This window comes from Schistocerca serialis, chromosome 8, assembly GCF_023864345.2.
Source record: "Schistocerca serialis cubense isolate TAMUIC-IGC-003099 chromosome 8, iqSchSeri2.2, whole genome shotgun sequence".
NCBI classification, from domain to species: Eukaryota; Metazoa; Arthropoda; class Insecta; order Orthoptera; family Acrididae; genus Schistocerca; species Schistocerca serialis.
In genome coordinates, this window is record NC_064645.1 from 519,738,315 (window position 1) to 519,764,763 (window position 26,449).

Here is a 26,449-nt window from a genome sequence, read left to right on the forward strand (position 1 = left end):
AGCATCCGAATACCGTCCGAATTACGGGTAAGTCGGACCTCCAACGCAGCATAGTAAAAGGGGAGGTTGCTTTCCCGCACGGCATAAAGCATTTGTTTAGGGGCCAAAATTTGCGACGACACATTGTGTAGGATGTGCAAGAAGGGCTCTGAGGGTAACAGATGTGGACTGAGCTTTCCTTGCAGTCCGAGTTGAATGGCCGAGTGTAACATGTGCACGTGTAACAGTGCTGTGTGTATATTAAATAAAAGAATCTGCGTGGTCTTCATAATGTCCAATGTGATATTCAGATTACGTAATCCCGAATGAAGATGAGTCCACTCTTGGTTAAAGGATTGTTCAAGTGCACCATAGTGTTGTGTTAGTCTGTCGGCTACAACTTGTATTTGTCTAGTTGTGGCTAACAGGTTATTCTCAAGATGTGTCAGGCGCACCTGTTGATGTACCAACACTTCGTGATTAACTTGTGTTTCCGAAAGCGCTTGCTGTGTGTCCAAATCCCAGCGTTTTGCGTCTGTTTCGTCAGGAGTCCCAAAGACAGATTTTAATAATGTACCTCCAACGGGAAACCAGGCTCGTTTGAAACGAGGCAGTGGTACTGCATCCCTAATACTGTTCAATTGACTTCGAAGGGTTGAAATAATTCTAGTCACTTCCCACAAAGATCGGAGAAACTCATGTTCCTTCGTCTGCGTCAAGAAGGTATCATATTTTGACAATTGCTGAGCTGTATCATATAAAGCACGGTCTTCCTCTTCTAATAATGTTAAGTTGACATCAGCTAACACAATAGCATAATGTGGAGTATGCACCAGATTGTGACGACGTCCAAAAAGCATGCCAGATGTGGAAGGGTAGACATGAAATGGAGGCGCCTTAACGGCGACGACGACAACCATTGAGATTAACATGCTGCCCATTGCGGATGATAAATTGACAGCCATTTGAACGGAGGTTGCTTTCAGCTTCCAATGTTGATAACGGTCGACTGCGAGAGAAAGTATTAGTGACCCTAGAAGTAAAAATTTCCTGGCTTACTTGATGAGTAATTCAGAGATGACAGAGGGGGTACAACGTTGTAGCAATAATTACCTGGCAAGTAGCAACGATGGACCCGTTCAGTCACGCTTACTGATGAAGAAGGCCACGAAGTAGAATCACGGCAGGCAACCAACAGTTTGGCAGCCGTGGGGGTAGCAAGGCGGCAAGACAATGGTGTAATTCCACACTGAGTATCCGCTGATCAATCACGCGTCAGCAAAAAAGACGCTGAACGCGGAGGCAGTACTACGCAGCGCAGACTAAGCGTAACTCGCTGGAAAAATTTTTCAACCTGCTATGGGACGAAGGCCAAGTGTCGTTAATTAATTTGAGATTTTGTACGAAGAAAGTATTTTTTTTTTTTTTTTTTTTTTTTTTTTTTTTTTTTTTTTTAATGAATAAAATGAGAAGGAATCCTATGATCGCGGTGTAAACCTGCACAGCCTACGCACCTCCCACGCATTGGCCACTACGCAGGGGCACCCACCCCACTAAGGCTCGACACGGCGAGACAGGTGAAGTACTTCATGAAAATTTCAGAAATAACATTGAGTGGTTTTTCAGCTGTAGAAAACCCGAATGAGGGCAGGACAGCTCAAGTTAACTCAATAATCATAGGATCTTTACTTACAGAAGTGGTCAATAGAGAGATTAACTGTACTGAAGTCGGAAACGAATGTTAGCGAGAGCGAGTCTGTTGCTCGTGAATACAGAGGCTGGGCGTGAAGCAGTGGAGGCGGCGCAGCGCAGCTTTATCAGCGCTGAGCCGGCAGAGTGCTGAGCTCAGATAACAGCGTCGGAGAGCGCTAGTGGCTCTGTGTCTGAGACTAAGACATTGTAAGTGCAACTTAAAAGTAACAGTTTATTGCAAAGCAATAATAAACGAATAGCTGATGGTCAACCGAGGAGCCTAGGATTCGGTGACGTGTAAGTACAAGTTCATGGTGCGTATGAGCTACCTGCGAGTGACTCGACTATTAAGTTCAGCAGTGCATTAGTGCAATCTGCAGACTTGGATTGATCATTATATAATTTGCAGGGCAATGGGGCAACCTGCGGACAGTGCTAAGGTAACCTGTCTAATAATTGAGGGGTAGGCAGTGCATTGGAGCGATCTGCGATACCGTGGTTCAGCGGGCCTAAGGGCGTCCGTCTGACTTAATAAGAATTAGTGTAGGCACATGGGTTTCCTGCGATACATGAAATAAAAGTATCAGCGGCACTATTAGCGACCTGCTGTACTAGGAAAATGTCGACTGTTCAAGCAATAAAAATAGCTCTGAAGCTAAAATAGCATACATGCATAAATAGCGTCACTTTTTGTGCGCGCAGTATATAACACTACATAAAATGAAAATCATTAACTATAAATCACTAGCGCTAGCATAATGAAATAATAAACAATGACATATATTGACAGGAAAATAAAAACACAATGATGTGTAATAATAATGCCGTAAGTAATCGGAACGCTCAACGTTAACATTTAACACTGGCCACTTGGGGCTGGCTGCTAGGCTGCGTGTGTGTTAGTTTTAAAACTGACGATAACAAATTGAAGTGAAAGGACAACTACGCACAGTTCCCGTAGCGCTTACATCACCGGCTAATTAGAGGCAAAGTACGTATCTCACAATGGATCATCGGCCGATATTTTGGGGCAAGACTGCAACAAGGGAGAGCAATATCTCAGTGTAAATGGGTGGTAAGATTAAAAGACCGGTACTGTCAGAAGAGGGTACCTAACATATTGTAGGGGCCTCCTCATCGACAGAAGAAGGAAAACAGGATAGAACAATGACCACAGCAGTAGAGTAAAATAAATGGGGAGGGCAAAAATAACTGCGTAGCAACCAAGGAACAATCGCCCACCGATATACGGCAGCCCGGACGATTGGTCGTTTGTGCCTCGTCAGTAGCGTGAAAAACCCGTGGCACTGCATTGGTTTGCCGGCCGGAGTGGCCGTGTGGTTCTAGGCGCTACAGTCTGGAGCCGAGCGACCGCTCCGGTCGCAGGTTCGAATCCTGCCTCGGGCATGGATGTGTGTGATGTCCTTAGTTTAGTTAGGTTTAATTAGTTCTAAGTTCTAGGCGACTGATGACCTCAGAAGTTAAGTCGCATAGTGCTCAGAGCCATTTTTGAACTGCATTGGTTTGCCCAAGGCAAATAACATTAAATGTGATCATAGTTCGATGTGTAAGAGGGTTAGGGCTGTAGTTTGTAGCTTATACAATGAATCAAAGCAGTAGTGAAACTTCACTTATAGGATTGGCAGACTAAGGTATGCAGAATAATGTAAATCGTTAAGAACTTCGTGTGATTTATCCAGCTAATGTGAAACAAAACGAGGAAAAGAATTTAAACAATGAATCACATCTACTTAATATTTATGTTAAGATTTATTGGGATGTCTGAATGAATTTTGTTTGCCGTGTCTTCCGGCTGCATGAAAGAAACCAGCTCGGAGCTGTTAGCGAGCGCGCAGCGCACGCGTAGGTGCGAAATAGGCACCGGTACGTCAGCGGTTATGTGAGACGGCGTGTAGCCGCGAGAGACCGGCCGCTACTGCAGCGACAAATATCACGCACTTAGCGTGTACAAGAAATAACGATGAATTAGAAATTGCTAATTATCTAGAATAAGAGTTTTTTTTTTTTTTTTTTTTTTTTTTTTTTTTTTTTTTTTTTTTTTTTTTTTTTTTTTTTTTTTTTTAAAGGCTGTTAGTTATATAAAATGATGGTAAATGCATTGTAGTCTTGTCATACACGGAGAATAGAGCAGTAATTTGCGGTTTGTTTTTGTAACTACTCGGACGCGCCGCGTGTTGAGACGCTGGAGGCGGCAGCGCACGTGGTGATAAGATATGTCAATCACGCGGAGCGCTGTTACTGGCTGAGAAAAAATTATGGCCGCTGGCCAGTTCTTGGCGAGGAGAAGGGACAGCGCAGAAGAGAGGAGGGGAGGCGACAGCTGATGTGTTGCCCCGCCAACAGCTGGTCCCGTAAACAAAGTGTACGAGGCGTATGCATTTCAAGTCCTGGCTTTATCTGTTCCGATTACTTACGGTTAGCTGCAGCAAATACAGAACTACGACATAGTACAATTCATTAGATGTCAACGTAACAAGTATTAAGAAAAGCTCGGAGTAAAAATACTCCACATGTACTGGTTTGCCAAATAGATGGCAATAGAGGACATTGAAGAATATTATTTGGAGTTAGCAGCCGCGGTTCTGCCAACACCAAGTGTAATGGTTGCATTTGAAGCAAGTCAGTTGCGTGACGTCTAATGCGTGGCATTGCTTTCAAAACATAAAACATAATCATACATATAAAAATGAGCAAAAATACATGACAGGACTGGAAATTGACAATTGAGAATGGCTGGGAACTCCGTGGTGGCCAGGCACGTCTTGCTTCCAAGTCCCTGGAGAAAATGACTTAATCTAAGCTGCAATAAAACATAACATAAAACTCTAATTAGGCGTGATTAATCACGCGACCTCAACCCATAAGGGTGTCGATTCTGCAAAGGGTATCTACAACCCTGTGGAGGTAATCTCCTCCGTTTTTTCTTTCGTCTTTGTTCCACTTGAGGTGGAGGTGACACAGGCGGATCGGGGGCTGCGACCTGTTGTGGTGACCCAGCCCTACCGTGGTAAGGTTGCAGGCGGTCAAAGTGCACTATCACCGTACGATAGGTTAATTGCAGTTCTGCATTGACTGGTGAGGTCAACTATACAATCCGATACGGGCCTTCAAAGTGGCGAGAGAACTTTTTAGTTCGTCCCTTTTTGATTGCCGGGTTTCGTAGTAACACTAAATCACCTGTTTGATAAGTCGGTAAAACAGCATTTTTGTTCTGCCTGTGCAACTGTTTATTAGTAGCTTTGATATTATTCCTCTTTACCTTATACCAGATCGCTTTTAGCCGGCGGGCTAAACCATTTACTTCCTTTATTTATAAACCTTGAGGTAGTTTGTCTATTTCGAACGGCGAATTCATCGGCCGTCCAAACACAGCTTCGTAAGGGGTATACCTGTGGATTCATGTATTCGGGTGTTGTATGCAGAAGAAATATATGGTACATATCTGTCCCAATCAGCGTGCGTTTTTGCAACATAATAGGATAACATTTTACAAATTGTACGGTGTACGCGTTCAACACGACCGTTGGCTTTAGGATGGAAGGGAGTTGTACGTCATTTTTTGATTCTTAGCCATTTACAAACTTGTACAAATAAAGCAGACATGAAATTGGTTCCTCGATCCGTTAAAATGGCATCAGGACTTCCAAAAGGTAGTATCACACGATTTACAAACTCTCTCGCCACAGTTTCAGCTGTCATGTCGGGGAGGGGAACCAAAATTAGATAACGTGAAAAGTGATCAATGACAGACAAAATGTATTTGTTACCTGGTTGCGACTGTGGAAAAGGACCTTGGAAATCTAAAGCAAGAATTTCGAAGGGTGAAGATGCCTGAGGAAGTGTTTGCAGTGGCGCTCTCGGATGCCTATTTTGTGCTCGTTGTGCACACGGCAGGCAAGATCTTACATACCTGTCCACGTCACGGTATTGCCACCAATAACGTGTCGCAATTTGAGCGTTCGTAGCACGTTTTCCGCTGTGACATGCTTGGATTGTATCATGGCATTGCCGTATTATACGTTGCTGCAAGCAAGGCCCCGCAAGGGCACGTACCTTACGTGATGCGGTTGGCTCCCGCGCGGCCCCTTAGCTGTCTGTGTCGTTTCTTCACTTTTCAGTTTCGCGGCACAGTCCATCCTACCCACTTTGATCTGTCAACTTTCAACAGACACAAAACTATTCAGCCCAGACTTTGATCTTCCATCTCGAAGAAGAGTCCACGAGAACAGTGTTCCGTGCTCTCTGACGACAGCTGATCAGGCAACATCAGACACTAACCGCGTCTTGCCCGCAGCTAAACGCCAGTAAGCGGAAATCTCTGTTCAAAACCTTGAGCCTTCTTTGTTTCCCCATTGTATTTTCCAAAGGAATACTGACTATTGAAGTAGTAGCATTTAACTGTATGACGTGTCCCAGGACACTGCGACACAAGCAAGGATAGACGGAGTTTTAAGCAACCAGCTGGGCCCAAGGAGGCCAGCACTACGGAGTTATAGAGATGGCGAGTTTAGTCGCAAGATGTTGAGAGGATAAAGACGGCGAATTTGGTCGCAAAGTAAAGTTTTTTTTTATGTAAGAGATGTCGAGTTTGAGAAAGAAGTATGAAGCAGCTATTTTGGAATCGCAGAATTGTTGTATACACAGTTAAGCAGGTGATAACGTCGTGTAAACGATGTGCCATGCACTATACCTTCATAAAGGGAAAGTCCTTCAGAAATTACGCTCAACTTAGTCTTTTCTAATCCAATTCCTTATACTCTCTGTGTCCACTATGGACATCGTCGAGTTTTTTTCTCTCCTTTTTTTAGCAACAGCGTTGACATCCTACGACACAATCTATGTCCCACCTGCACCAGACTGGTGTCACTTTTCTTTGTCACTCTCACTTAATGGTGTTCAGCAAATATATTGAGTTACGAGAAAATTCTTCTCAAAATGTGAATGTTATTATACTTGGATGGTTAGCCCAAGGAGACAGTTAACTTTTTTTTTACTTATTGATATGGTATTTGCAACAATTTGATATGATACTTGTGTGCTTCATTTCTATATTTATGTATGTTAATGTAATTTTAAACAGAACCCACTGTAACAGCTCATCTAGCTTTATGTCATGCGTAATCCCACTTCTGACACCATTTGTTCGTCAGGATAGAAGTCAGGAGCGGAGGGCGTTGTAAAATGAAAATTAATTGAGTGGAATGGACCCAGTTTATTCTTTTAATGATGGTACAGTGGTGCCTACGTAGGGCTGAGCAGCCCCAAGAGGGGTTGCCGTCTGCTCATCAGAGAGGCAGAGGCTAGAGGAGCGACTACTCGGGGCCGAGGTCAGAAGCTAAGAGAGCGCGGAGCTGTTTCCAAGCTGCCCTCGCCGCTCCTGGCCGCGTCCCCACGTGATCACACGATTAGTCTCTGATTGGAGGATTGAATCCGCCAACGCGCCTTGCTAGTAGCGTACCCCCGTCAGCGCAACCCACCCATGGGACTTGAGTCTGACTGAGGAGCACTTGGCAGGAATGTGCCGACCATGGTCTTCCGGCCAGCACCTTCCACCACAGTATGCCCAAGCCGGCTACGGCCGAACATTATGCGTGGAAAAATTTAATTAAATAAAATTTTGTCGGCAATGATCCCTCTTGGGGGGTCTCCTCCCTGCACATTGCTATTTGGGGAGCAAAATAACTGATGATGGTCGAAGTGGAGAGGAAATAAAATGTAGACTGACAATGGCAAGGAAAGCGTTTCTGAAGAAGAGAAATTTGTTAACATCGAGTATAGATTTAAGTGTCAGCAGTCGTTTCTGAAAAGTATTTGTATGGAGTGTAGCCATGTAATAGAAGCTTTCAAAATGTGGTGCTACAGAAGAATGTTGAAGATCAGATGGGTAGATCACATAATTAATGAGGAGGTATTGAACAGAATTGGGGAGAAGAGAAATTTTTGGCACAACTTGACTAGAAGAAGGGATCAGTTGGTACGTCTGATTCTGAGGCATCAAGGGATCGCCAATTTAGTATTGGAGGGCAGCATGGAGGGTAAAAATCGTAGAGGGAGACCAAGAGATGAATACACTTAACAGATTCAGAAGGATGTAAGTTGCAGTAGCTACTGGGAGATGAAGAAGCTTGCACAGGATAGAGTGGCATGGAGAGCTGCATCAAACCAGTCTCTGGACTGAAGACCACAACAACAACAACAACAACAAAAACAACGTCACTGTAGCAAAACAACATTGTAACATCAGCATCCTCCAGAAATAGATGCAGAATATGTGTATTTAGAAAATCAATTAAAATCACTTGACTCCTTCCTAAGAAACATTTTCCACCCCTTTCAATCTGACTACATAGGTGTAGACCAGTGTGGTTTAAATTCAAAGAAGTAGTCTTTATCACAAATGAGAGATATATACCAAATAAATTAATAAGAGATGGTACTGATCCCCCATGGTGCACCAAACAGGACATAACACTGTTGTAGAAGCAATAAAAAAAAACCACACCAAGTTTAAAAGAATGCAAAACCAGCAAGATTGTTTAAGTCTCACAGCAGATATAAAGTCAGAAAATCAATGCACGATGCTTTTAATAGTTACCACAATGAAAATCTTGTCTCAAAATCTGGCAGAAAACACAAAGAAATTCTGATTGTATTTGAAGTACACCAGTGGCAATAAGCAGTCAATACCATCACTGGAAGATAGCATCAGTAATGTTACTGATGACTGTGCCACTAAAGCAAACTTACTGAACACGGTTTTCTGAAATTCCTTAATCAAAGAAGATGAAGTAAATATTCCAGAGTTTGAATTAAAAACAGCATGAGTAACTTAAACACAGGTATTCTTGGTGTAGCAAACCCATAAATCAAGGAATAAACGCAAGGCCTAAGGTTCAGATTGTTCACCAGTTAGGTTCCATCTGGAGTATGCATCTTGTACAACCACTCGCTCGTCAGAGGATCCATAACCAAAGACAGGAAAGTTGCTCAGGTAACACCAATACTCAAGAAAGGAAATAAGGGTAATCCCTGAATTACAGACCCATACCATGTCAATTTGCCATAGGATTCGGGAGCGTACACTGTTCGAACATTATAAATTATTGCAAAGAAAATCATTTAATGACAAATTGCCAACAAAGATTCAGAAAATATTGTTCTTGTGAAACACAACTAGTTCTTTACTCTCATTGCAGTAATGAGTGCTGTTGACAGGGGATGTCAAACTAATACTATATTTTAGATATCCGGAAGGCTTTTGACACCGTTCCTCAGAAGTGATTGCTAATCAAATTGTGTGCCTACGTGTCAGAAAGGTTGCAGTTCATAACAACTGAAAGAAAGGGGCTGAGTAAAACAGAAGTAATATCTGGCATTCCCCAAGAAAGTATTATAGGCCCTTTTCTGTTCCTAATCGGTATTAAATAATTTTGGAGACATCCCAGCAGCCCTCTTGGATTGTTTGCAGATGATGCTGTCATTTACCATATTGTAAAGTTATCGGATGATCAAAACCAACTGCAAAATTATTTAGACAAGAGATCTGTATGGTGCGAAAAGTGGCAATTAACACTAAATAATGAAGAGTGTAAAGTCACCTAACTGAGTACTAAATGAAATCCATTACACTTTGGTTACAAGCTTATCACACACATTTAAAGGCTGTGACTTCAGCTAAATACTTAGGGATTACAGTTACAAATAACTTAAATTGGAAAGTCACATAGTGTGGGGAAAGCAAACCAAAGACTGGTGTTTATTGGCAAAACACTTAGAAAATGCAATAGGCCTACTAAAGAGACTGCCTACACTACGTGTAACTGTCCTTCATGAAATAGGGACGAGAGTTCCATGGACATGATTAGCAAATTGGGGTGGCAATTATTAAAACAAAAACCTTTTTGTTGCAGAAGGATCTTCTCATGAAATTTCAATCAACAAATTTCTCCTCTGAATGTGAAAATATTTTGTTGGCACTCACCTACATATGGAGAACTGGTCGTCATAATAAAATGAGATATATCAGAGCTTGCACAGAAAGATTTAAATTTTCATTTTTCCCATGTGCTGCCAGACCCTTAATTTGATTTGCACAGTAATCATGCAGATTTAGATGTAGGAAGAATGACAGATGAAATGTCAAATTCAGGTAGATTGTTTGATTCTATGTAGGGACTTTGTGCTGGGCATTTATATTGAGAGAAGTTTGATGTTATATATTCAGTGGTGTATTTGGTTGTTATCAATATATAGTTTATTAATGTAAAAACAGTCAGTATGTTATTCAACAGAAATTAGAAATTTAGTGTAGAGTTTTTAGTAACAGAATTTATGAGGCAGTCGGTGAAGAAGTCTGTCATAGCTTTTCAAGAGGGCACAGTCAGAATATGTGAAGAGTTAATGAGCAGTGTATGTTAAACAACACTTGTCCAGAAAAGTAGAACACCACAAGCTGCTGCCTCCACTCCCAACCAGCAGCCGCCCTTGCTCCCACTCCCTGCCTCAATGTAGAAACCCCTTTCAGAATGCATCAGTTTGTTATTTTTGTCATAATAATGTTCATATATGTATCTTTCATCATTTAAATGCATTTTGATAGTATCATTTTAGTGCTGATGTAATTTTTGACTGCTTTGATAATCAGTAAAAAATTTTCAGCTTCCTTCAGCAGTCTGGCTGGCAGGATTCTTCAACCCACAGTCTTTCCTCACAGCAATTATGCAATCCACCGCACGTAAAAATGAATGGCCACTGGATAAAATGTGCCTCCACACTGATGTCACAAAGAAGCAGAAAGAAGAGTTCAGGTAAACATAATTTGCAGAAAAATTAGGTAGCTGAGGTGATAAACTAATTCTGGAACCTATTGTTGTAAGTTCAACTGAATGTGCTCCATTTGCACCAAGCACTGGAACTTATTCTCGAAACATTTTGTATCAACTGCAATAAACATAGCTGAATTTGATTAGCTGTAAATCATGTAGCATGTGTACAGGTTTGTGAATGTGATTTAGGGGGGAGGGGGCAGTCAAATTGTGTTTTGTGTATGGAATAAGAGATCACACAGTATTTTCTCCTCTAACATGCTAATACCTAATCTATAATACATAAACATAGATAGTCCACAAGCAGTTGTAGAGTCACATGACAAGAGTACCATTACTTGTTCCTATATGTACTTGCAACACTCATGAATGGACATAATCTCTCTCATGTTCATTTTAGAATCTGTCAGTGGGATCATTTTACATTTTCTCAAACAGTGATACTTTACTGGTTCCCAGTAGTGTTTCATGATAATGACTGTTGTTCATTACATATTGATGGATCTGCCCAGTTACTTTTTTTTTTTTTTAATCGTTTTTAATCCAACCTAGTATTACCCAAACTCTTATGCAGATCTACACTTTCTCGTGATTTTTCTGATAATTTAAGTCATCGGTTTGCCCTCTATATGATTGTTAATGTCCATGTTCATTTAACTAAATCTAGATATTTAATGGATTTGACCCAATGTGGAGCACAATCTGATGCCCTACTCAAAAGTGATACACTTTTTTCATATCTTTTTAATGTTATATGGTACATGAGAGTGTGATCACTAGCACCCAAATTTTTTCCCTACTTATGCAGCTACCATTCATTATAGCAGTGAGCTATCACAAGCGGCAAATTCCCAGCACTTGATGTGCAAAAGAAGAGGTGACCATTTTAATATTAAATAAAAACAACTAATTTTTTAAAACAATTTTTCTATCACCATAGTCTTCTTTTCAGCCAACTAATGAAGCCTTTTAAAAAAATTGCCACCTGATGGGTTAATAATATTTGAGCTGTTTACGGAATGAAGAGATGAGACAATTTATATCTAACTAGGGTTTCACTGTATGTATGATTGTGTTACTCTGCAAAAGAAAAAAAAAAAGAAAAAGGAAAATACCTCCTTCTCATTGTAAAATGTGTTTTTTTTGGCTGAAATTGTTTGCTGTGGAATGAGAATTGTTGTCACAGGTCTGGTGTAACCTGAGTCACCAATGTTTCATTTCCAGTGACAACTTGTCTTAAAAATTCTTCACCTTTGTGTGCCACAGAAGTAAATTCAAAGCATGGACTTTTTGATTGGTTTTGTGTACCCAAGTCAGCATTTTTGGTAATGAGTGCCAGCATAACTGTTTGTAGTTTAAGCATTCCACACGAATTTAGTAAAGAACACTTTTTGAAATTTGAAGAAACTCATTAAATCAAGACAAAGTCATAAAGTATCTAATTTTTAACTTTTTCGTGAATTATTTGAACTTAGTCTTCAGATGATAGATGGTTGCCCCCTTTCTATTTCATCATAAACATTTGTACACCCATTTTTAAATACTGTAATTCTGCTTCTTACCATTCCAATGCTCATAGTGCTTTTTTGATAATATTCAAAAAAATAGAAAACTAAACACTTTTGATAGCAAAAAACTGAGTACTTGTATTTCACATTAGTAGGATTTTCATTTAACTGAAGAATTTTAAATGAACACAAACAAATGCTCCATTGTGGTACCTGTAGGCAGGCAAAATAACAGTAGCCTTAGTCCACTGTTCCCTGCACTGAAACTTGAGTTTATTGTGTTTTCTCACTCTGTAATTCTAGTAAAGCCAGCTGGTACCTTTAAAGAGCAGTAGAAGGCCTGTTAATAGTTCTTTATTAGACACAATTTCTTCAGGAATTAATAAGCTGGGTATGCTGTGTTTCGGCTTCCAACACTTCGCATTGTAAGATTGTGGTGATGTGGTTTCATCCCCTTTCTCTGCATAATTTGCACTTAGGGACTTCTTCCTCCATAGCCATCATGTGTAGCTGTTTTTTGAAGTTCGCATGGCCACTTATCAGTCCTACCATGAGCTTATATTGTCTCCTGCTCAAGCCCAGAATTACAGGACATTTCTTGAAACATGGCTTCTGTATCGATGGCTTGCCATTTTTCTGTTTCTTGGAACATTCTGTGTGATCCCCCCTAATCCAACTATGTACTTTTGTTCTTACGATCACCTTAGTGATAGTTAGGGCAGGATTTGGTCCAATAAATGGAATCATCGCACCTGTCGTGATCAGCCTAACACCTTGTTCATTGCCACTGAATCCTGAGTGACTAGGGATCCACAGCAGATTTACCCTGTCACTTTTGCCTAGCCTCACAAGGTCTTCATGGCATTCTGAAATGACTTTTGATCTTGTTGTAGGGACTGTTAGAGATTTCAGAGCTGCTTGACTGTCTTGCTGCAGTGGTAACACCGGTTCCCATCAGATCACCAAAGTTAAATGCTGTAAGACTGGGCTTGGACTTAGATGGGTGACCATCCGGTCTGCTGAGCACTGTTGGCAAGTGGGGTGCACTAAGCCCTTGTGACGCAAACTGAGGAGCTACTTGATTGAGAAGTAACAGCTCCGGTCTCATAAACTGACATACAGCCAGGAGAGCTGTGTGCTGACCACAGGCCCTTCCGTATCCACATCCAGTGATGCCTGTGGGTTGAGGGTAACACAGCAACCAGTCTGTACCATTGGGCCTTCACGGCCTCTTCAGTTGGAGTTTTTGTTTTTTGACTGTCTAAATTAATCTAGATGCTGCAAACCTTTTATCACCTTTGCAGATTCTCCTTGATGCACAATCTAATAACAGATATTTCTGCCTGCTATACTGTGGCCAGCATCTCTAGAGAAATTGCTCTCTATAGTCTATTATCCATTCCATGATGACTGACCCCTGACTTTGAGCTCATATTCTGGTCACATTGCATGACAAACATCAATGTGTTGTACCTTACCAGAATCGTGGAAATGTCTACTTTTATTTGAAGTATGAATATTACATTTTAGTTCAAAAGGGGGCAACATACAGTGATACATATTAACAAGACGAAAAGTATAAATGCAAGCTCTGTTGTTGCCTTTTACAGCTGTTACAATTTTATGCAAGGAAACCTACATAAAGTGGAGTTTTTGTTTTTTGGCCATCTAAATTAATCTAGATGCTGCAAACCTTGTATTACCTTTGCAGATTATCCTTGATGCACACTCTAATAGCAGATATTTCTGCCTGCTATACTGTGGCCAGCATCTCTAGAGAGATTGCATATCATTCTTTAATTTATTTGCTATTGTGTTTCTACGTGCTGCATGCTTGCATGTGCTATGTTGCCGGGCCTCTAAACATATTTCCACTTCACTGTTCATTGTTGTAGTGTTTACATCACAGCTTTCCATCAGATAGGAAACAATCGTGCTCCCATTTGTTGTCGTGGTGTCATGTGGGACAGTGCTTGTAACGTACTTAGTTGCCTCGTACTTGTGTGAAACGATGGTGATCAGTGCTCATGCATTGCGGCCAAAAAAAAAAAAAAAAAAAAAAAAAAAAAAAAAAAAAAAAAAACCACATGGCACCAGCAGTTCCATATCACAGCCAGTACAGAGAATGTCTCGGTATTAGTGGAAGTACAATGAAGCAGCAAATTTCAAAAGAATATAGAGGAACTTCAAGTCTTGTATCACCAAAAAAGGAGTTCTGGTAGGTGTCAGAAGTTAGTATAGAATGAGTTTACACAGGGAGTTATAAGAAGAAAAATCCCTGAGTTCTATGTGGAAAAGCAGTTTGCAACAGTGGCAGCCATATTGGGAAAACTGACAACTGAAGTGGAAGATTTTCCTGATAGGAGTGAAACAGCCCTTTGGCATGTCATTCAAAAATTGGGCTTCAGAAACAAAAACTTCAACAAAAAACCTGTGCTGATGGAAAATAATCAAGTAGCAAGAAAAAGACGAGTTCTTTCAGGGAATAAGACACTTATGCAACATTGGATGGACTATTTATCACACTGATGAGAGTTGGTGTGGTGTAAATCATACCTGTTTTGCTGGCAGGAACAAAAAACAGCTTTAAGCATCAAAAAATGTGTACAATTATCACAGAGGAACCGTTCAAGAGTGGAATGGCTGGAAAGGAGGAATTCAAGCACCGTACAGTTCTGGAAAAGGGATTATAATTTGCCATATTGGGAATGGAGATGATTTCATGCATAATGCTGGCTGATGTTTTATTGGGCAAAAAGGAGGTGCAGATTATCATTCTGAAATGAATGCCAGACACTTTGTAGAGTGGTTTAGGAGTGTACTTGAAAAATTACGTGAAAGATCTAGGTCTGTTTTATATGTGGCTCCATATCACACAATGATAAATCTAGTGACATGAAATCGATCTGTGAAATGGAGAAAGGATTCTATTATTGAATGAATCGAAAGTGATAATGTAGAGATTCCATCTAATGCAGTGTCATATGAGGAATTTACTAGAGCTGGCCTACTGGAACATGCAGGACTGCACTGCAGGGTGCAGGAATACCTTTTGGAAACTATACTGCAATCAGTGGACAAGGAAACTACACTTCTGTGGTTGCCTGTAAATTGAAAGCCATTGAACATACTTAGGCATTTGTCAAGATCAAGGCAACAAAGGAGAACAATAATATTAAAATAAATGATACTTTACAGTTGTGTCGGTGTGCTCTGGAAAGTGTTACTCAAAGTGTCTGGAAGAATTCAGTGAGTCATGTACACAAACTTGAAAACAGTTATGCACAAAGAGCCTACTGTCTTGACGTAGCAGTAGAACTGCTGCTGATCAAAGTAGATGACTGCAATAGCAGCAGCAAGACCTCAGCCAGCAGTGAAAGCGATTAAGGAAGGTTTTATTTCTGTCATCATTCTTTGCTGCAAAATTTATTCGAGCTAATCGACTTTTTCATTACTGTTGCACATGATAACAAATGTTCATTTATTGGAGCTGCTTGCATATCAAGCACTTATTTGCAATTTCCCTGTACTGGAATGCGACTATGAAGTTGCCATTCTTCGCTGATGAACAGGCACTTATGAGGCATTAGAATAGTGGTGGCACGCTGGTATGACAACTACACTCCACCACAGCCTCGCATGTATTACAGCTACTATCACAATTGCTTTACAAACTCTTAACTAACGAACACAAAGAGCAGTCATTAGTAAATCCATATGATGTAACCAACAGAAGTTCAAGCTTAACACCAGTGCCTTCCCTTTCGCAATACCAGGTGTACTGGTATGAAATGAGCGTTTTTTTGTGAAAATGAAACACTAATTTTCAATTGAAAAGTAAAAACATTTTATTCAAAGTACTGACCATTGCTTTCTATACATTTTGGCCACCTTTCTGGCAATTTGTGGACACCACACTAATAGAAATCTTCGTCTTTTGAAGCAAACCAATCAGACACCCAATTTTCGACTTCTTTGTAGGAATCAAAGTGTTCCTCTGCCAATGCGTGTCCCATTGATGAAAACAAATGGTAGACAGAAGGGGCCAAGTCTGGTGAATACGGTGGGTAGGGTAGCAGCTACCAGCCAAGTGTTTTTTATTGTATCCTGAACCAGTTTTGCTTTGTGTGTAGGTGCATTCTCGTGTAAAAAAATTACTTTGCCATGTCTTCTGGCCCATTCTGGTCTTTTTTCGATCAACGCATAGTTCAAATTGATCATTTGTTGTCTGTAGCGATTAGTATTCACAGTTCCACCAGGTTTTAGAAGCTCGTGATACGCCACACCTTTCTGATCCCACCAAACACAGAGCATTGTCTTCTTGCCAAATCGATCTGGTTTTGCAGTCGATGTTGATGGTTGTCCCGGATTAACCCATGATTTTTCCCGTTTAGGATTCATAAAATAAATCCATTTTTCATTGCCAGTAACAATTCAATGCAAAATTGATTTTCTTTCATGTCTTTGAAGCAAAATTTGACAAATGGTTTTTCGGTTTTCCATGTCTTTCATTCAATTCATGTGGCACCCATTTTCCACACTTTTGGATCTTTCCCATAGCCTTCAAACGGTCAGAAATTGTTTGTTGTGCAACATTTAGCATTGCTGCCATGTGCTTCTGACTCAAAGCATCATCTTCATCCAATATTGCTTGTAATTCGGCATCTTCGAACTTTTTTGGTGGTCTTCCACGTTCTTCATTTCTTACATCAAAATCATTATTTCTGAACCATTGAAACCATCTTTTGCTTGTTGCTTCTGATAGATCACGATCACCATATGCCTCGACAAGCATTCGATATGACTCTTCAGCACTTTTTTTCAAATGAAAACAAAAAATTAATGCTTTCCACAAATCATCATTTTCTGGTACAAAATTCGACATTGTTAACACGATGAAAACATATGATGTTGTTTGTTCCATGACTTGATGTATATTAAATATTTTTGACAGATGTCATACCAACTAAAAAAAAAAAAAAAAATTAAGGCTCGTTCACAACAAATGTTCCCTATTGACACATTTGTATCTTAACGCTCATTTTATACCAGTACACCTGCTAGCTACAGTGGTTCAATCGCAGTGTCTTGCGTTTGACATTATAGCAATGAAACGAGTAATCAGAAAAATGAAAATCTGCATGTAAATAGAACAAGGTTGTATCTCTAAACTGTTGTTGTTGTTGTGGTCTTCAGTCCTGAGACTGGTTTGATGCAGCTCTCCATGCTACTCTATCCTGTGCAAGCTCCTTCATCTCCCAGTACCTACTGCAACCTACATCCTTCTGAATCTGCTTAGTGTATTCATCTCTTGGTCTCCCTCTACGATTTTTACCCTCCACACTGCCCTCCAATGCTAAATTTGTGATCCCTTGATGCCTCAAAACATGTCCTACCAACCGATCCCTTCTTCTAGTCAAGTTGTGCCACAAACTTCTCTTCTCCCCAATCCTATTCAATACCTCCTCATTAGTTACGTGATCTACCCACCTTATCTTCAGCATTCTTCTGTAGCACCACATTTCGAAAGCTTCTATTCTCCTCTTGTCCAAACTGGTTATCGTCCATGTTTCACTTCCATAGATGGCTAAACTCCATACAAATACTTTCAGAAACGACTTCCTGACACTTAAATCTATACTCGATGTTAACAAATTTCTCTTCTTCAGAAACGATTTCCTTGCCATTGCCAGTCTACATTTTATATCCTCTCTACTTCGACCATCATCAGTTATTTTACTCCCTAAATAGCAAAACTCCTTTGATACTTTAAGTGTCTCATTTCCTAATCTAATCCCCTCAGCATCACCCGATTTAATTTGACTACATTCCATTATCCTCGTTTTGCTTTTGTTGATGTTCATCTTATATCCTCCTTTCAAGACACTGTCCATTCCGTTCAACTGCACTTCCAAGTCCTTTGCTGTCTCTGACAGAATTACAATGTCATCGGCGAACCTCAAAGTTTTTACTTCTTCTCCATGAATTTTAATACCTACTCCGAATTTTTCTTTTGTTTCCTTTACTGCTTGCTCAATATACAGATTGAATAACATCGAGGAGAGACTACAACCCTGTCTCACTCCTTTCCCAACCACAGCTTCCCTTTCACGCCCCTCGACTCTTATAACTGCCATCTGGTTTCTGTACAAATTGTAAATAGCCTTTCGCTCCCTGTATTTTACCCCTGTCAACTTCAGAATTTGAAAGAGAGTATTCCAGTTAATGTTGTCAAAAGCTTTCTCTAAGTCTACAAATGCTAGAAACGTAGGTTTGCCTTTTCTTAATCTTTCTTCTAAGATAAGTCTTAAGGTTAGTATTGCCTCACGTGTTCCAACATTTCTACGGAATCCAAACTGATCTTCCCCGAGGTCCGCTTCTACCAGTTTTTCCATTCGTCTGTAAAGAATTCGCGTTAGCATTTTGCAGCTGTGACTTATTAAACTGATAGTTCGGTAATTTTCACATCTGTCAACACCTGCTTTCTTTGGGACTGGAATTATTATATTCTTCTTGAAGTCTGTGGGTATTTCGCCTGTCTCATACATTTTGCTCACCAGATGGTAGAGTTTTGTCATGACTGGCTCTCCCAAGGCCATCAGTAGTTCTAATGGAATGTTGTCTACTCCCGGGGCCTTGTTTCGACTCAGGTCTTTCAGTGCCTTGTCAAACTCTTCACGCAGTATCTTATCTCCCATTTCATCTTCATCTACATCCTCTTCCATTTCCATAATATTGTCTTCAAGTACATCGCCCTTGTATAAACCCTCTATATACTCCTTCCATCTTTCTGCCTTCCCTTCTTTGCTTAGAACTGGGTTGCCATCTGAGCTCTTGATATTCATACAAGTGGTTCTCTTCTCTCCAAAGGTTTCTTTAATTTTCCTGTAGGCAATATCTATCTTACCCCTAGTGAGACAAGCCTCTACATCCTTACATTTGTCCTCTAGCCATCCCTGCTTAGCCATTTTGCACTTCCTGTCGATCTCATTTTTGAGACGTTTGTATTCCTTTTTGCCTGCTTCATTTACTGCATTTTTATATTTTCTCCTTTCATCAATTAAGTTCAATATTTCTTCTGTTACCCAAGGATTTCTATTAGCCCTCGTCTTTTTACCTACTTGATCCTCTGCTGCCTTCACTACTTCATCCCTCAGAGCTACCCATTCTTCTTCTACTGTATTTCTTTCCCCCATTCCTGTCAGTTGTTTCCTTATGCTCTCCCTGAAACTCTCTACAACCTCTGGTTCTTTCAGTTTATCCAGGTCCCATCTCCTTAAACTCCCACCTTTTTGCAGTTTCTTCAGTTTAAATCTGCAGTTCATAACCAATAGATTGTGGTCAGAATCCACATCTTTCCCAGGAAATGTCTTACAATTTAAAACATGGTTTCTAAATCTCTGTCTTACCATTATATAATCTATCTGATACCTTTTAGTATCTCCAGGATTCTTCCAGGTATACAACCTTCTTTTATGATTCTTGATCAAAGTGTTAGCTATGATTAAGTTATGCTCTGTGCAAAATTCTACAAGGCGGCTTCCTCTTTCATTTCTTCCCCCCAATCCATATCCACCTACTATGTTTCCTTCTCTCCCTTTTCCTACTGACGAATTCCAGTCACCCATGACTATTAAATTTTCGTCTCCCTTCACTACCTGAATAATTTCTTTTATCTCGTCATACATTTCATCAATTTCTTCATCATCTGCAGAGCTAGTTGGCATATAAACTTGTACTACTGTAGTAGGCATGGGCTTTGTGTCTATCTTGGCCACAATAATGCGTTCACTATGCTGTTTGTAGTAGCTAAGCCGCACTCCTATTTTTTTATTCATTATTAAACTTACTCCTGCATTACCCCTATTTGATTTTGTATTTATAACCCTGTAATCACCTGACCAAAAGTCTTGTTCCTCCTGCCACCGAACTTCACTAATTCCCACTATATCTAACTTTAACCTATCCATTCCCCTTTTTAAATTTTCTAACCTACCTGCCCGATTAAGGGATCTGACATTCCACGCTCCGATCCGTAGAATGCCAGTTTTCTTTCTCCTGATAACGACGTCCTCTTGAGTAGTCCCCGCCAGGAGATCCGAATGGGGGACTATTTTACCTCCGGAATATTTTACCCAAGAGGACGCCATCATCATTTAATCATACAGTAAAGCTGCATGTCCTCGGGAGAAATTACGGCTGTAGTTTCCCCTTGCTTTCAGCCGTTCGCAGTACCAGCACAGCAAGGCCGTTTTGGTTAATGTTACAAGGCCAGATCAGTCAATCATCCAGACTGTTGCCCCTGCAACTACTGAAAAGGCTGCTGCCCCTCTTCAGGAACCACATGTTTGTCTGGCCTCTCAACAGATACCCCTGCGTTGTGGTTGCACCTACGGTACGGCCATCTGTATCGCTGAGGCACGCAAGCCTCCCCACCAACGGCAAGGTCCATGGTTCATGGAGGGATCTTTAAACTACTCAAAGGAGAAAAATTATCTTTAAACTACTCAAAGGAAATTTTTCTCCTAATTACGGTGTGATTTTTAATCTTCCTTAAAGTTGACACTAGCTGAAAAACAGCTAGGGAACCATGGTTTCTCTTAAATATTACCACATGTGTTGTCCCCATTTTGACTAAGATGTAACATTCATACACAAAATAAAAAATAGACATTTCCACGATTCTGGCAGCAAAGTATATCAGTGTTTGTAATGCAATGTGACCAGAATATGCGCTCAAAATCAGGTGGTGATCGTCATGAAATGGACAGTAGGCTGTATCCTGTATACTTCAGCTCCAGGATCTTCATCTGTCTTCAAGCCATTAGGAAACCAGACATTGCCTCCTAAGAGATATTGAGGTTTGTTTTTCCACTGCTCCCTTCTTCCAATTATTACCTTAAAGGGTTTGTTGAAATTATATTGGCAGTAACCCAAAGGTGTAAAGGTGGCATGTCCAGTATGGTCTCTATCCCAGCAGAGGCTGTGCTGCTAATTCAGCCTGGCCAATCTCTGCACCTTGCTAAGCTCTTTAGCAGCCACCCTCTGTTGTACTTTATTTCACCATACTGTAGCTCCGTAACTTATCATAGACCTTATTACAAAGGTGTATATCCAGTACATATCTCTGGAGTTAAGAACACAGTTTTTAGCACAGGCCCTTCTCGTGCACATATATTATTTTTGTGTGAAGGCCAAAATAGTTTCGCATCCAGGATTACCCCTAGGTAATTCACTGCCCCGTCCTGGTAGATTTTTTTGACTACGATTAAATTGTCTGTATGTCCTTGGTAAAATTAACCTCTAGTGTTCAACTAAATGATGAGTTCTTTCACCTCTAGGTTCTGCAGTAGTAGGGACAAAACTCCTCTGCAGGCACCCTTGGGTGGTGGTGTCACCATTTTCTCATTCAACATGGCGTCTTCTACCTTTTCCTTACTGAGCTTGGTTGTACTGCAGTTAAATGTGGTGGTATTAATGCCATGCACTTTTGCAGCCCTACCCATGGATTCAGAGGTTGTGTTGCTAAAAGCCCCCTCGGTGTCCAGGAAGATGCAGAGAACAATTTCCTGAAAGTTTAGTGCTTTTTCCACTGTCCCAACAAGTTGGCGAAGTGCTCCATACTTCAATTGGTTTAAATAGCAATCTAATTAGTCCCTCTCCTGCTTGTTGCAGTAGGGCCATAAAGATTTCATCCGGACCGGTGACTTGAGCGGCCAAAACTTTCACTCCACCAGTACTTCCCAGGGACTGAATCTTGATCTGTATTATCTGAATCTTGGTCTGTATTATCTGCCAGATTACATTGAGAGAAGTGATTGGAATCATCCAGTGTCTCGGATGGTGTCGTTATATACCTTTCTCCTTCCTTAGAGTTCCTCTTGGATTACTTGGAATTCCAATGAGGATTTTATGAAGTGTGGCACATGTAGCTATACCTTCCACCTCCTCACAAAATAACTACCAGAAGGTAGCTTTGCTTGTTTTATTGTGAGGTTATTTTGTCCATTGCCCTTTCCTTCTTCAATCATTAAACAGTCTTCTTACCTTGCAAAAAGTATGAAGTTATAATGGCAGAAGTCACTTGGTATGTCATTTCCTCTTTATCTACTACTGGATTCCTTACTGAAGTTCTGATTTCAGACAGGAATGAGTATTTCCTGTATGAGTCCCAATATTTTTTCCTAGGATTCCAATAGGCCATAGTGTATTTAACATCCATTTCGATCTCAGACATGAAACACATGTGGTCAGATAAGGAAGCCCACAACACCACATGCCATTGATTGACATATGTATGTATTAATAGGGACACAAAGATTATGTCAATTACTTCTTCCCTATTTCCCAAAGGTAGGTTCACTGCCCGTATTCAGGATCTCCTGGTTACTCATGAACAAATATTCGAGAGGATATTCACCACTGCTATTGGTGTTGCTGCTTCCCCACACCGGTTTGTGGGCACTGGCATCACAACCGATCAACTGTTGCTCATTCAGCTGTGAACAGCTGTTTACCAGTCTCCTCACTTTCTGGGAAGGAGGAACACTCTCCTTGTAAGAAAGGTAAAGTCAGTACAATTTTCTTCATGCTACCTACCTTTTCCCGTGTCGTCCTGATGGTCACTAAAGTCGTCCTGATGGTCACTAAAGTCCCTGGGATAAAAATCCACCATTGGCATGCATGATATTCCATTTTTGACATAAATGCATGCTCTGGAGCTCTTTAGATTTCTAGCATAAATCAACTTACCTCCAGTTCTAGCAAGGCCTGATGAAACCACTTTAGCTAAATAGGGTTCCTGGATCAGAGCCAAGTCCATCTCCTGTCTTCCCACATGATAACTCAGGGTGGCAATTGCACTCTTACTGTTTTCAGGTTTATCTGAAACAAATGCAACCACCATTTTGCCACCATGGTCAAATCAAGTGTTTTTGATTATCCTACAAGAACCGTAACTACGGTTTAAGGCCTGTTCTCACATTGCCCTCAGGGATTCTTCACTGACTTGCAGCACAGTGGTTTGGCTGCCCAATACAAACTTTTCGTTGATTACTCTCCCATCCTCTGTTGAAACCTTCTGGCTCAGCAACCATACTTTCTTAAATAGTGTCTTTGGGAGAGCATCCTGCAAAAGTTTCAGTATCCAAACTAATATGTTTGCAGAAGTGAATAGCTCAGCCACTGTTATGAGCAGCAACTTCCTTAAGCCAGTCCATTCATTCCTGTAGTACTCTGGTCTGTTGTCCTATTCCTTCCCTTAGCTTTTTCTGTATCTGAATATTGAGAAGTGGGAGTCTTCTCTCCCTTTTTCTTTACAAACCCTTTCCTTTTTGTTTTTTTGGAAGTTTTCTTCTCTTTGCCCTAGACAAGTATTTTATCATGATCTGGTCCAAAATGGCATCTCAGTGATGACTTCCACTTCTTGGACAACTCCAACTGCGGAAAGTTTCCCCCAGTCCCAATGCTAGAATATTTGAGGCCTCACCAAGCCCCTCAGGTTTTGTTTTGTTTCATTCTGTGTTCTCCATTTTGGTCCCACAAGAAATGGGGATATATTAGGTGGGCACCACAGAGCCTCATGTGGTGCAAGGCTAATTCCTCAGGGAAGTTGCCCAGAATACCCAAGGTTCCGTTTGTAACACACCTTTTTTGTGCAAGGTACGTCTTGGCATGAATTGCATCATGCAGGTGCAGGCTGCAGGTACTCATCACATATTTGTGGGTCACCAACTTCAGCAGCCATATTTAATAATGGTTTTTAGTTTGAAAGAAATTTCTCATATTGTGTCAAAAGTCAACCACTCACGTATAATGGATCGATGTGTGGAGCCAGAAACAAACAGAAAACAGCATTCACATGAGTTTTCAAATATTATCTCTTTTGCTAGCAAAAGTACACATATTAACATACATACACAACCTCAAAGACATGCAAATGCACAAGCTGTGGCCACAGCAAGACTGATTATTGATACTCTGTTATTGAAAGCAACTGCCTGAGCTAATGAAAGTAGGGAGGGGTAGGGAAGGATGCGATGAGGGGAAGCAGGAAAGAGGCAGATGTTTGGACAGATGACTTCTTGTGCAAACTATTTTATATTCCGGGCAACCGCAGCTTTTGAAAGGCATGATGTTACTAAGAATTCCACTCACAGCTGGTAAAATTGTTGTTTATTAAAACACCACTGGTTTTGCAGCTTTAAACAGCATCATAAGGAGAACGAGAACAATGTTAAAAGATCATAGTTAAATCAATGTTAAAAGATCATAGTCAAAAGTTACTATTCAGAGAAAGTCGTCAATGTGAGTGAAAGGTAAAGGAGAAGTGCCCCATTCTTTAAAATTTGCCTGCATCAGTATGACAGCAGGGCAGCTCAATGCAGGGCAAGGCCAACACGGCCTGCATGAACGACGAAGAGAGATTCTCTCTTTGTGCAGGCTGCTTTTGTTTTGTCCTGCATTGAGCTATCTGTTCTGCTGTCATACTGATTCAGGCAAATTTTAAAGAATGGGGCACTTCGCCTTTAAATTTCGCCCACCGTAACATTGACGACGTTCTCTGAATAGTAACTTTTACCACGAGCAATGGGAATGCCTTTGATCTTTTAACATTGTTCATCTGATGATGCGGCTTAAAGCCGCAAAACTGGTCATGTTTAAATAAACAACAGTTTTACCAGCTGTCAGTGGAATTCTTTCAAAACATCATGACTTCTTGTGCAGCTGCAGAGTTATCTGTCCAAAGAGATGCCTCTTTCCCACTGCTCCCTCCTTATATCCTTCCCTACCTGTCCCTACCTTCATCAGCTCAGGCAGTTCTTTCAATAATAAGAGTATCAATAATCACTCTTGCCATGGCCACAGGAGTGTGCGTTTGGATATCTGTGTGGCTGTTTGTGTGTGACTGTGTGTACTTTTGTTAGGAAAAGGGCTTGTGAAATGCTCCATGCATCAGTTATCCTACACCTGCTCAACAATGCAACTTTCTGGGACAGAACTGAACCTTCAATAAATAATCTCAGTGTGCTATTCAGATTGTTATTAATTGATGAAAGAGCTGTCAGATCTTACTTCATTTGCATACTCCATTTGTTCTTAGGATAAGATAATGTGTTAAGTCAGTAAAAAATTGCTTTGAGCCAATCTCATGTTATAGAAATGTTCCATTTGCAAATATCATTGTTATCAACGGTATGTTTTGGGTTTCCTGCTAAGCAGAAATACCATTTTTGCACAAAAATGAAAATATCAGTTCAGCTGGAAATCTGATAATGTACAATTAAACAATCATATTAAGAAAATATCATTATCACACTTTTGTTTTCTGTTGACAGCGTGGTGTAACATAAAATATGCTCCAGACACCTTTCTGTTTGTATGTGTAGATGGGTGTGTGATACAATGTATGACAAGCTTTTTTCGATATTTGAAGAGCATTTCCATCATCATCTTGGGTACTAATAGTCAGATAACTAGCAATGTATATATTCATAAAATACTGTACCTTATTTATGGCAACACAATTCCCTGTAATATATATTTTAGGTCACCACCTCGAGAGGGCGCTTATGTGCATGGACTATACATGGAAGGTGCACGATGGGACACAGATGTTGGAGGAATTGTTGAATCTCGACTCAAGGAGCTTTTCCCTGTAATGCCTGTTGTCTATATAAAAGCCATTACACAAGACAAGCTAGATCTGCGCAATATGTATGAATGTCCTGTATACAAAACCCGAATGCGTGGACCCACATATGTGTGGACATTCAACCTACGTACACGAGCAAAGCCTGCCAAGTGGACTCTTGCTGGTGTTGCAATTCTATTGCAGATTTGAAATTTGCTTTCTATATTTTGTACTTTTTGTAAGAATTGTATATAGCAACATTAATAAATACATTTTTACTTTCTTGATTTCCCAGTTAAGTGTGTTAATACCATTGTAAATGTAATTTACAGATGTAAATGATGAATGTGTATAAGTTAAAATTAATGCATTTATTAATGAATGTCCAAAAATTAAACAATGGGATGTCTAGGATGTAATAACAATATTACTGTGAAAAGGATAAATTGCTAATCGCCATATAGAGGAGATGTTGAGTCGCAGATAGGCACAACAAAAAGACTGCTGAACAAGCAAGCTTTCGATCAAATGGCCTTTTTCTGATGCAAGACACACATACAGACTCAAAAAAGTGTGACATTCTCTCTCTCTCTCTCTCTCTCTCTCTCTCTCTCTCATACACACACACACACACACAACTGACCACTGACTGGCTGCTGTGGCCAGACTTCCAGAGGAGGAGGTGTAGAAGTGCCAGCTGGCTGCTCAAGATAAGGTTGTGGAAGCACCAGTGACCACTAGCAGGGGAGCTGGGTTAGATTCCATGGGGACCTCCAGTGGCAGCCCTGAAT

General features: G+C 40.6%; 1 protein-coding gene across 1 annotated transcript in view; it reads left to right on the plus strand.

The window, feature by feature from the left end:
- Nucleotides 1-25,868, plus strand: part of LOC126417102 (dynein beta chain, ciliary-like) — a 739,775-nt gene extending 713,907 nt beyond the window's left edge. Inside the window, exons 41-42 of the mRNA XM_050084997.1 lie at nucleotides 10,351-10,499; nucleotides 25,574-25,868. Coding sequence (XP_049940954.1) covers nucleotides 10,351-10,499; nucleotides 25,574-25,868 — 444 coding nt within the window. The remainder of the gene's footprint in view (nucleotides 1-10,350; nucleotides 10,500-25,573) is intronic.
- Nucleotides 25,869-26,449: the final 581 nt, after the last annotated feature.